Here is a 12461-nt window from a genome sequence, read left to right on the forward strand (position 1 = left end):
AAGGAAATTGCTCAGGTGGATGAAGAATTGTTATTTTTGGAAAGGTGAGGGCTGTCCTTTCCTTGATGCTGACCACGAACCACTGTCAAAGGCAGAAAGCAGCTGGCAGCATTTTTGTTGTTCAGAATTCAGCAGCTGAGTCGTTTGTGCATTTTCAACCAAGGGAATTACTAATAGCTCCATTGCTAATTACTGACTTGCTTTATTTTCGTGTCAAGCTGCCACTGTGCTTTGCAGATATATTTTAGAAATAAGTGAAAAATAAGAAAAGAAGCCAAAAATGACACTCCCATCAATCAGACCTCGTGTACCAACTTCTTCATTGTAACGAGCAGATGTATTTTCTTTACCTCCAAGTTCCTATTTTTATTTTTTTTCCTTTTATGGATCCTCCCATTATGCATTCAGAATACTGAATTAATTAAAAAATTAACTCCTATTACCTGAAAAAAAATTGAAACTCACATTTTATGGGAAAATATTTCATTTATGGCGCATCTGGTGAAACATATAAAAGTTTAAATTTTCCTCATGAGCAAGGGTGCTGCAAAAATGGGCAGAACTTGTGCTGAGCATCACTAGATGTCACCCTCGACCTGAATTTAGTTTCACAGAAGTTTTAATTTTAAATTACTCATCTTCTGTTCTCACACTCCCCCCTCTTTTCCCCACCTTGCATTCAATGCATTTTCCAGTTCAGTGCAGCACAAACTGTCGTGCATCAATATTTTCCTTGCTGAAAACCAGAATCAAAATTAGGCCAAATGGAAATTGCTGGAATCTGCAATAACCATCAATTTCTGTGCTAGATCAGCACCGAGGAAACAGAAAAAGCAAAACCTCCTGGAGCAGGGTTTCTGTCTGCTGTGTCTGGTTGGATTTTGTTCAGATCTTTTTTGGAATTTCCATTGTGGGAAATGAAGAGGGATGCTGAGGTCAAACCCCCATAAAGCCACGAGGAGCTCTGACTTCTTCTCTGTTTCAGCACCATTTCCACAGGGAAAAAAAAAAAAAAAAGAAAGGGCTCTTTTATAAAACAGGTTTAGGCAGTGATTTTCAGGTGAAGCGAGTTTTCAGGGAAAGGCTTTGTTTTTCAACTCTGAAATTCTTTGTGAGAGCATTCCAGCCCTGCTGGGACATTCATGCTTGAATGAGAGGCAAAAATGTGTTTATGAAGCTCATGCTGTATTTGTGTACTTATTTAAAGAATCATTTCATTCAGCTCTCATTTTTTTTTTAACCTGAAATAACTTATTTCATGATGTTCTTTTCTTAGGTATCAAAAGCTTTAGGAAAATTCTTTAATGGAATGAAAAAGAGAGTTTTGCCTATTAAACACATATTTATGTTGACTGAAAACATCCCGGTCACAGATTTAGAGATTTTTTTTTCTTTAACTTCCACAAAAAGCACAAAACAATGAGTCCACATGGGGTTATCTGATATTGGAACACCCTCTGGGGTTTAGAATTTTAGAGAGAAGGGAGGGAATTTGTTTTCTGGCCTGTGAAGTCACTGTGAGATAACAGAGCAGGAGGTTGGAGTGGATGCTCACACCTCGTGGCTGAAGTTTGGGAAAAGGTGTTCAGAACCTCTGGGAGCAAAACAGGGAGAATCCAGTCCTTTTAACCTAAAACCCATAATGTTTAAGGGGAGAATTGGGATTGTTCAGCCTGGGGAAGAAAAGCTCTGGGGTGAGCTCAGTGTGGCCCTGCAGGGCCTGGAGGAGCTGCAGGAGAGATGGAGAGAGAAGATTTCCAAGGGATGGAGGGACAGCACACAGGGAATGGCTCCACACTGCCAGAGAGCAGGGTTAGGTGGGATATTAGGAAAAATTCCTGCCTGGGAGGGTGGTGAGGCCCTGGCACGGGGTGCCAGAGCAGCTTGGGAAGTGTCCCAGGCCAGGCTGAACAGAGCTGATGTTTTTCTACAGCAAAACTTGCACTGCTGGTCCAAAACATTCACCTGGTGCATTGCTCAGAGCACGCACAAAGAGTTCTTGTTCTTCCAGCTGGTTCCAAGCCCTTTCCCCACAATTCCCAGCCCCTCTGCAGGGTGTTTGTTCCAGCAGGGAATTTCCCCCTGTTTGCTGCAGCTCCTGATCCTGGCGCATGTTGGAATCCATTCACTGGGAGCCAAGAAAGGGAAATTACACCAGAGCCTTTATTCAAGGAAGGTGTAATTAAGGGCTTCAGATTAATTGAAAAGCTTTGCTCCAAGAGTAGCCGCTGAGCTCTGATTAAGTGCTGGCTCCCAGCCCCTGTGGCCTTGCAGGAGCAGAGGGGCAAGGAGCCTTTCCCATCTCTGCAGAACCTTTGTGGAGAATCCTGGCATTTCCCCACTCTGAAGTGTTCTGTGATGCTGTAATCATGTTAGAAGGAGAAGTTCCTTGGGATTCTCCAATTGCAAAACAAAATCGTTGTTCCTCAAGGGCTGGGCATTCTAAGGGGGAACAAGCCAGCACTAGAAATGTGATTCTGAATTAATTAGTTGCTATTTTATTTAAACCAAATGGCTTCAGATAGCTGTCAAAGAAATGTGTTTCCCATGAATCCTTTTTCTAGTTTAGTGAAAAATTTCCATCTCCCACACTGGACATAGAGCAGTCAGAATTGGGAGTATTGAAAGACAATCTTTTATTAAATATTTCTTTAGAAGACCTGGATTTAGTCAGGCCCTGGTACATTATTGGCTGTGTTAAGCTAACACTCCATCAAAGACTTACTTTAAATCAGTTCAAACGATTAAACCCTGGTGATATCAGCATGCATTGACCTTCCATTTAATTTCCAGTGCCTCGAGTGATCTGGGAGAGTTCCTTCCTAATCCCTTCTCCCATTGCTGGCTGCAGAGCTCTGGCACTGATGGATTTGATTTGTACCACGGGGGCTGAGCCAGAGCCCAGCCTGGGCTCAGAGTGACCCAGTGGCTCCTGCTCTGCCCTGACCCCCTCAGCTTCCTGCCTCGCTTCTGTTAAAAAGCTGCTTTTAGAGCAGCAGAGGAAGGAGACCCGTCATCAACCCCAAACCTTTTCAATTCCTGTTGCCGCTTAAAAACTCTGCTTTGCATTGACGGTTCAGAGCTTTTGATTTTCTCCTCCGCCTCTGCTCGGAGGAGAAGAACTTTCAAAACGTGAAGAGTTTCAGCTTCCAGCCGTGTCTCCTCTGAACTTTGAGTCTCCACATTGATTCTGACACAGGTTTGTGATGTTGCAGGAGTCACCAAGCAAAGCTGGGGAAAGCAAGTTGTGTTTTCCCTGCAGCTGCTGAACAGTTTTTGTCAGGGCTGGGGTTTGGTTTCAGGAATTCTTTGCTGGTAATTCCCTCTCCTAATCACAATTCTCTCCAGCAGTGCAGGCAGCAAAGAGAAAGTTTCAAATGCTGTTTATCTTCAGAGGAATCTTGTGCATTAAGCTGCAGGTGCTCCCCCCAGTATGCAGCTAGCGATGCTGGAGTTTGGAGAGGTGTTAAAATCGCTGCTGAGCAGAAAAACACTGCCGGGAAGGTTCAGCATTGTGTTTGTGGCTCCTCAGGCAAACTCCCTTACATTTAGCATGGAATTGGTGTGGGAACTGACATATGTCGGGTGCTCAGACAGATGCGATGTAATCAATCATAATAAATAGTAATAAATCATCATTTCAGCATTCAGGGATTTCAGGAAGGCACTGGAACATAAATATCAGCTCAGGAAAAGCAAACAAACAACTTCTACATTTTTTTTTTTGGTCTTTCCACAGAGCTGCCATAAGGAAGCCAAGCATCATTATTGTTTCTTTCAGTTCTCAGCATAAAAGGAAGTAACACTTAATAAAAGCCATTGGCTGCAAGATTTCATGAGAGAGAGAGGCAGAGAGAGAGAGAGGAGCGGCGTGCTGCGGAGGAGCAGGTGTGATTCATGAATAAACTGCTCTTTGGCACCCTGTAGGATACTGATGAAACAAACAGAATTTCCCCAGACATGGATAACACAAGAACAGCAGACACTTTTTCACAGGTAAAGGCACAAAGTGTTATGGCTGGTGTGGAAGTGCTGCTTGTTGTGCGTAGCTGAGATGGTTTATCAGAAACTGGGGCTGACTTTGTGCTTTATTGGCAAGGGATTTGCAGTAGGTTTTGCTGTAATGGACCATTATGTGATACGAGCTCAGCCTGCTCTAATACATCACAGACTGTTTGCAGAAGCTGTGCAGGAGACAATATTTTTCTGTGCTTTATTCTTGAGAAAGTTGAAATGTGCAAAGTTTTCCTGATACAAGGAGAGAAAATCAGTCTTTCTCCTGCCATGATAGAGAGGATTTATTAACACTTTATATTATCTGTGCTAAAAATTTCCATAAGGTAATTGGAGGGGAGAAGAACTGCTTTATATTGCAGGCAAAAGCAGTCTTTTGGTAATCCCACTGGAATCGGAGGTGATTGATGTGCCAGGATTGAATATAGATCAGCTGGCAGCGCTGTGGATGTCTCTGAGTGCCTGCCACACACAGAGACGCGGAGCATTCTGCTTGTTTCAACATTTGGGAGTCTGGAACCTGGAGAACTGAGTCGTGGGAAGCTCCTCTGTGCCTGGGACTGCTGGTGGGGCTGGCAGAGGGAAGAGAGGAGTCAGGGAATAGAGGAATCAGAGGAAAAAGCAGTCAGGGAAAAGGAGGGCTGTGCTGTGTGCAGGCTCTGAGCTCTCCTGGCTGCCCAAGGATGAAGGCTGGGGAGGATCCTTGCCTGGCTCCCCTTGTTCCCCAGGCATGAGAGATTTGAAAGCCCAGAGCAATCCCACAAACGAGGAGGAAAACAAAACCTATTTATGGCTTTCTGGTTTGCCACAGGGGAAAAGGGCAGGGGCTGCCCTTGCACATTTTGAAAGTTCTCCTCCAAGCAGAGGCAGAGGAGAAAATCAGAAGGGCAGGGGCAGGGATGGGTGACCCAAACACTGAATTTCTGAGCTTGCCACACATCAGTTGCTCCACCTGAAGTGCCATAAAATTGCAGCTGCCATCTGGCACTGCTGGAGGGGATGCTGAGGTGCTGCCATCTCTCTGGAGCAGGGGTTGGGAGGGCACAAGCCCGGCCCTGGCAGGGTTTCCCCTTTCCCTGCTGCCCCTGGCCCGGGTGTTGCTGCCTTGGCACAGCCACACAGCTCAGGCATCTCTCATCTTCCCTCTTGCCCTGCTGGGGGGTCAGGGGCAGCTCAGGTGTGGAAATGATCAAATGTTTGCTCCTTTAGTGAATGAGAGCAAACAGGAAACCACGGCCAGGTGGTGCCACTTGTCACTGACTTCCACCCCCCAGCCCTGCAGGAGAGCACAGGCACGGAGCTCAGCTTGCAGGGGCACCAAAATACCCACACAGACAAACGGGGCCTGAGAAAAACCAAACTTAAACTTCTCGTGAACTCCTTTCAAAAGCTGACTTTATGTCTTCCTGAGGCTTTTCATCTGCGAGCTGCCAAGATCATGATGTAAGGTCAGACCCTTCTGCTTTTCCACCCAGCTTTACTTTAATCAACTGCTTTAAAGTCCTTTATCCCCATGGATTTCCCCTTCAATTTTCATTAGACTTTTTCTTAAAGGCCACCTCTCTTAGATGATTGATTTTTCCCTACTTTTTTAAAATTTTTATTTTATTTCCCTGGTCTTTTCTAAGGTAGCTTAAAGTGGATTTTCACTGTATACTTACCAAGGGATCAATTCTATTTAAATGAGGCCAAATGAGTCCATATTTTGTGATCTGTGTATTCATGAACCAGCCTGGGCAGCAGCTCTGGTGGCCTGAGGGACGGGACTGAAGCACATCCTGAGCTGTGTCCTCCTCAGCACCCAAACAAAGTGACATTTCCTGCTCCTGAGCCATTTGGAGCTCCATTCTCACTCCATTCTCAATATTGCCCAAATTCCTTGGAGATTTTGATGTTGTTACAATCAATCATTCCACACCTTTATACCAGTAAGAAATAAATTACAATAAAATATATTTTCATATACCAGTAAGAAATAAATGACAATGAAATATCTTTGGGTTCCTCAGCTCCTTCTGCAAGTGGCAGAATGAACACTCCCAGTATTGATTCTCCTGAGAGCACAATGAATATCCCCAAGCCTTTTTTTTTTTGAACAGAAATTATTTTGTGACTTTAAGACCTAGCTTAAATTGATGTCCAGGGAGCTGATCCTGAGGAATCTGCCTGTTTGGAAAGAACTGTGTATTTTTAAAGTCTTGAGAACAGAACAAAACCATTGATAGAGACAAGGATCACATCCTGCTGAATCTGCCAGAGTTTAGGAGGAGATGGACAAGGAGCAATTTACCCCAATATTTTGCTGGGATGATTTATCAACAACCCAGACTCCTGGGGAAAGGAAAAGCCAGTCAGAAAGGATACATCAGCAGATGGATACTTATGGGGTTTTCAAATTTTTTTTCTTGGAAGCTCTTAGTCCATGTCTTGATTAGAACATAATGAGGGGTTTGTTCATTAAATGTTCCAGCTAATTAGCAGGAAACTGGTGGAGCCCCTGGATGCTCAGTTAAACGTGCATGAAATCACTGCTGCTTTCTCCCTGTCACACTGCACACCTTTTGCTTAGCAGGTGTTAATGTGATTTAATAAACCTCCAGCAGGATGAAATCTCTTGTTCAGCATTTAGCAATTTTAGCAGCCCAGAATTAATCTTTCTTTGACAAGACATGAGGGCACAAGGTGAGACTGTGAGCAGAAGGATGCATGTTTTTCTCCAAAAAAATTAGACGTGGCTGTTAAGTAGCCCAGCAATCTTTGTTTCTTCACAAAATTATCTGACTCTCACATTAATAAGCAAATATGATGATCCTTGATACTTATCACTGTGGATTATTTTAATTACCATCACTAAGGGCACAGAATGTTATTATTTTCGTAGCAAGCTGAAATGCTCCTGTATCAGCCACCTCCTTTATTCTGTTTCAGTCCATTTTGCAGCAGAGCATTTAAACTGTCCCTCAGTACACCGAGAAACTGCTGGGTAAGTTCACTCTGAAGGATTGTTCTGAAATCAAGTCCAGTTTAAAATATTCAGGCTACGGACTGTGGTGACGCTGAGGCTGGTTCTGATAAAGCAGCAGTGGTGCCTGAAGGAGATTTCCAGGGAATATCTCTGCCTTGGAAATAAGAGCTCGCAGGCTGGATGGAGTTTTCCATCATTTTTAAATCCCTGCCTGCCCCTTTCCCCTGGGAAAGCAGTGGAACCTTCAGCTCTTTGCAGGCTTGCACTGAATTAAAGTGCAGAACAAGGTCAGATGTGGGCCAAAGCATTGTTGAACTCTTCTTCAGGATGTTTAGTGGTGGGAGGCTCCATAATTTTCCTTGGATGGCTCTGTGTTATCCTTATATTTTCCAAACAGCAGAACCTCTCTTGCTGTGATTTCTCTCTCTTGCTGTGATTTCTCTCTCCTGCTGTGATTTCTCTCTCTCCCGCTGTGATTTCTCTCTCTCTCCCGCTGTGATTTCTCTCTCTCCCGCTGTGATTTCTCTCTCTCTCTCGCTGTGATTTCTCTCTCTCTCTCGCTGTGATTTCTCTCTCCCGCTGTGATTTCTCTCTCTCTCTCGCTGTGATTTCTCTCTCTCCCGCTGTGATTTCTCTCTCTCTCTCGCTGTGATTTCTCTCTCTCCCGCTGTGATTTCTCTCTCTCCTGCTGTGATTTCTCTCTCTCCTGCTGGGATTTCTCTCTCTCCTGCTGGGATTTCTCTCTTTCCCGCTGTGATTTCTCTCTCTCTCCCGCTGTGATTTCTCTCTCTCTCTCGCTGTGATTTCTCTCTCTCCCGCTGTGATTTCTCTCTCTCTCCCGCTGTGATTTCTCTCTCTCTCTCGCTGTGATTTCTCTCTCTCTCTCGCTGTGATTTCTCTCTCTCTCTCGCTGTGATTTCTCTCTCTCTCCTGCTGTGATTTCTCTCTCTCCTGCTGTGATTTCTCTCTCTCCTGCTGTGATTTCTCTCTCTCTCTCCCGCTGTGATTTCTCTCTCTCTCTCGCTGTGATTTCTCTCTCTCCCGCTGTGATTTCTCTCTCTCTCCCGCTGTGATTTCTCTCTCTCTCCTGCTGTGAATTCTCTCTCTCTCCTGCTGTGATTTCTCTCTCTCCCGCTGTGATTTCTCTCTCTCTCTCGCTGTGATTTCTCTCTCTCTCTCGCTGTGATTTCTCTCTCTCCCGCTGTGATTTCTCTCTCTCTCTCGCTGTGATTTCTCTCTCTCCCGCTGTGATTTCTCTCTCTCTCTCGCTGTGATTTCTCTCTCTCCTGCTGTGATTTCTCTCTCTTGCTGTGATTTTCTCTCCTATTTCTCCTTACCCCACCACAGAGGGAGCCTCCTGCTCCTTCCCTTTTGGCAGCAGCTCTTTATGAACCTGTGCCTGCCCCAGGCTGTGAAATCCCAATCCTTCCCTTGGAAATCCCGTTTTTTTCCAAAGCTCTGCTCACTCTCATTACCCTGAGCTGGACTCATCCAGCTCTTTTCTGGAGGCAGGGAAATCTTCCCCCCTATTCCAGCAGGATCCCCTGGCAGTGCTGAGCACTCTGGTTTCAGTGTTTTGCTGCTGTCTGGAACCTCCCCGAGGGAAATTCCCTTTTATTGCACCAGCACCATGGTGGGAGCTGCTGTCACTTTGCAAGCTGCTCAAACTTCTGGGCTTTTTCTGAAAAAAAAAAAAATAAAAAAAAAATCTGTTTTTCAGCCAGTGCTTGTGAAGCTGGCAGCTCCTGCTGAACATCCAGATTTATTTTTTCCCCCTGCTTGCTGAATTATAGATTATTGCTGCTCTCATTTGTCAAGGTTGTTTGGAATTTGAATTCCCCCTTGCAGTTCTTTCCAGCTGCCCATCAAAATCTGCAAATTTAATAAAAATCATCTCCAGTCCTTCAGCAGATCACTGATGATCAAATAGCCCACAACTGCATCAGTCTCCTGTGCAAGCAGCTCCACTCAATTCATCCTGAATTTTCACAGTGAAATTACTCTCCAAGTGTCATTTCCTGATGAGTTCTCAGAGCTGAAGGAGCAGGAGGCTCCATGTTGGTGACTGAGGGAAAATCTGAAGTGTTTGCCTTGTGTGAGACCTGGGAGATGTCATTTCTTCAGAGGGAATTTTAAGAAATGTTAAGGCTTTGAGATTTTTCAGTGTGGTGACAGTTTCAACATTGAAAATAGTTAAAATTGTTGGTACTGTGCTATGGACACATCACTGGGCACCAGTTTATATCTTCATATTTTTGAGAACTGTTCTTGGAGATTTTAGTGTTGTTGCAATCAATCACTCCATACCTTTATAAATTACATAAATTAAAATAAAATATCTTTGGGTTCCTCCAGCTCCTCCTGGAAGCAGCAGAATTTCCAATGTTTTCAAGGAAATCGAGCTCCTGTTTGATGGATCCCTTCTTCTTTGAATAAATGTTGACAGATCCTATTCAGCCAGATATGGATCTGCAAAAAAAAAAAAAAAAAAAAAAAAAAGCAAAACATTATTACAGATGGATAATTTATTTGATGAATAGCAGCTCTGTTTGACAAATAATATCAGTCTGTCTCCAGGCTACAGAAGGTGCCATTGCCACATGAAAATGCCACATCAGTCACCTGGTTTGAGATTTCATGTAGATTGAAACTGAAGATACCCCAGGCCTAGGAGAAAACCCCAGCCTGGAAATGTTTGGGTGGAGCTCAAAGCTGCTGAAAGTGAATAAATTACCAGAGGGAAGTTGATAACACCAAGCTGGAGCTTTAAGGCAATCCAGATTGTGTCTGTTGTCTTGAAAATCACTTAAATGGCACATTCAGCATGCAGGCAGAGTGAGCTTCAGTCAGATTTCTGCCTCAAAATTAATGAATTCTCTGTGAAGCAGCAATTAGCCCTGACCTGATCCTCTTCCTTGGAGGGGAAAGTGCCAGAAGCTGCTGCTGGAGGGCAGAGGATGTGGAACAAGCCCTCCCAGCCCCTTCCCTCTGCATCCCGCACACCCAGGAGCTGCTGGCTCTTGCTCCTGCAGGGAGCAGGTGAGGATCTTCAATGTTTAATCAGGACAAGTGCAAGGAATGCTGAACAATGAAAAGCTTGACTAGAGCTGAATCAAAGCCTCTCCTCTTGGGTGCAGGGAGCAGGATTTCTGCATGACTGGGCTTTGTTGTCTCAGGAGATGATAGAGCTGGGGCGGGTGAGCTGTGATCTCCCCCATGTGTGCCTGGGATGATGTCTGACCCTGTCACACCAGAGTTTGTGACAATTCTGGAGGGCTGGGTGAGCTGTGATCTCCCCCCGGTGTGCCTGGGATGATGTCTGTCCCTGTCACACCAGTGTGTGTGACATTCTGGGGGGCCACATTTCCTGCTCTGTGCCTCCAGAGATGATAGAGCTGGAGTGGGTGAGCTGTGATCTCCCCCCGGTGTGCCTGGGATGATGTCTGTCCCTGTCACACCAGAGTTTGTGACACTTCTGCGGGGCTGGGAGCCACATTTCCTGCTCTGTGTCCCCGCGGGTGCACGTGCACACATCCCAGGAGCATTTCTGCCCTGGAAGGCTTCGTGCTGTGGGATCCAGGCAGGGTGGAATCAGAGGAATGATGAGCAAGCTGAGCATAAGCCACAGCTGGCTCCAATTCCTCCGCAGGCAGTGCAGGGAAGGGTTCTCGGGTGGCAGGGCAGGTCTGCAGGGGGGGATTGTCCCCTGGAGAAGCCCAGAGAGCTCAGGGGGTGCAGAGGAGCCAGAGCCATCCTGTGACCCTCTGGGGCAGAGAATTGCAGGGTGAGAGGCAGAGAGAGCAGCCAGAGGAGCACATCTGGTGTTTCACCCCTGAGCAGTGCCCCCACGGGCTGGGTGCTTCCCTCTGCCCTGATCAAGAATCATTGGATGATGTGGCTTTAACCCTTTTCCTTCACGGGGTCTGGGCAGATCTGGGATGATCCCAGTGATATCTCTACATGCAAACCCTCCAGCGGGTCCTTTTAGGTAAAGGGGAGAGGCAGGAGGGCCTGGGAGGGGTTCTGTGCGGGGCAGCACTGGCAGCTGCCCCAGAGCGGGGCAGAAATCTCCTCTCTCCCCACTAAACACATTTCATACCAAGCCAAAAGATAAAAACCTCACCTCTCCTTCCAGAGAATGTCTGGAGCCCCAGGCTCTTCCTACAATTGTGAATTCTTTCAAAGCACTTGTGTGGCTCTACTGAATCTGGGGAGGGTGATGACAATTTAATCTGTTTGAAACAAGCTGCTGTGACCTGGGAGTGCATTCTTAACACAATCTCCTGCATTTCCTTAATGGGCCTGCTTTGTAATGGAAGAATTTCATTTTTTCCCTAAGTTTTGCCATTCAGTCTTGTATAAAACATCCAGTTTGGTTGCTCCAGTCACATTTCATTGGGCAATAGAACACCGACTGGCTCAGTGGCATTTTGGTGGATAATATGAGAGATTTAGATTCTTTTTAAGGAAAATATAACCGAAACAAACTCGTGACAAAAATGGTGTCACGCTGAGAGAAAAACCCCAGAGACACAGAACGATAAAGGTCAGGCTCTGATACAGCAGTCTTATTTGCAAGTAAAAATACCATGAAATGTGACTGTCAACAACCTAAGTGAGCCAGGCAGACTTCTGACAGGTAATTCTGACAGTTCTCATGAGCTGAAAAATGCCTTTTCTGCCTCTCTCGGCTTTGGAAATGTTTCTCTCCTGCTTCCAGATGTGCAGAGAGTTAAGAGAGGTGTAAAATAACAAGGTGCTGTTAAAAATATCCTGCCCCGAGCAGTGCCTTTTGTGTGCTCCTTGGGGATGGATTCTCTGCCAGGAGTCCGACTCCCTAACAAACCTTCCTGCGTTTAAATACACACACTGATTTGTTTCTCTAGCTGTAAACATTTTTTCCCCTCATCCATTATTAAGCAAATTAAGAAATGTTCCTTGTTGCTCTCACGTCTTGGGCAGAAATCCATTTGAGTCTGGAAGAGACTGTGGTGAAAGTAAGGAGGAAGAAGAGTTGAACGTTGGGTTGAATGTCTTCCTTTCTGTAATTTTTCTAAAAAAAAAAAAAAAGAAAATATCTTAAAGCATTAAATTTGGAAAAAGCTAAATTAAAATTGTCATCGTGCTGCAAAAAATTCTTTGACCCTTTCTTCAAAAGGCCTAAGAGGCAAAAATGGTGGGGGCCAATCACAGGCTGGGCACAATGGTCTGGAAGGTGTTGCCAGCCCCAGGGATGCTGCAGGGCTCCAAGAGGACCTCGTGCTGCGTTGCTGGGTGCTCAGCAGAGCAGCTGCTCTGTCTGTGGGGCAGCAAAAGCAGGGCAGGTCCTCAACAGCTCCAGCTGCAGGGGAGGCTCCTCCCCAGCCCTCCTGCACCCCTTCTTGACCCCCTCCCCAACCCTCCTGCCCCTTTCCCTGTCCCTTCCCAGCCCTCCTGGACCACTTTCCCAACCCTCCTGGACCCTTCCCAACCCTCCTGCCTC

General features: G+C 45.7%; 1 protein-coding gene across 1 annotated transcript in view; it reads left to right on the forward strand.

Annotated features, from left to right (window-relative positions):
- The first annotated feature begins 3057 nt into the window (after window positions 1-3057).
- LOC119710396 (formin-like protein 6) overlaps window positions 3058-12461 on the forward strand; it is a 34516-nt gene continuing 25112 nt past the window's right edge. The window contains exons 1-2 of the mRNA XM_038159391.1: window positions 3058-3199; window positions 3740-3996. Coding sequence (XP_038015319.1) covers window positions 3961-3996 — 36 coding nt within the window. The 5' untranslated portion in view covers window positions 3058-3199; window positions 3740-3960. The remainder of the gene's footprint in view (window positions 3200-3739; window positions 3997-12461) is intronic.

The sequence above is a fragment of the Motacilla alba genome, chromosome 20 (assembly GCF_015832195.1).
Source record: "Motacilla alba alba isolate MOTALB_02 chromosome 20, Motacilla_alba_V1.0_pri, whole genome shotgun sequence".
Lineage (NCBI taxonomy): Eukaryota > Metazoa > Chordata > Aves > Passeriformes > Motacillidae > Motacilla > Motacilla alba.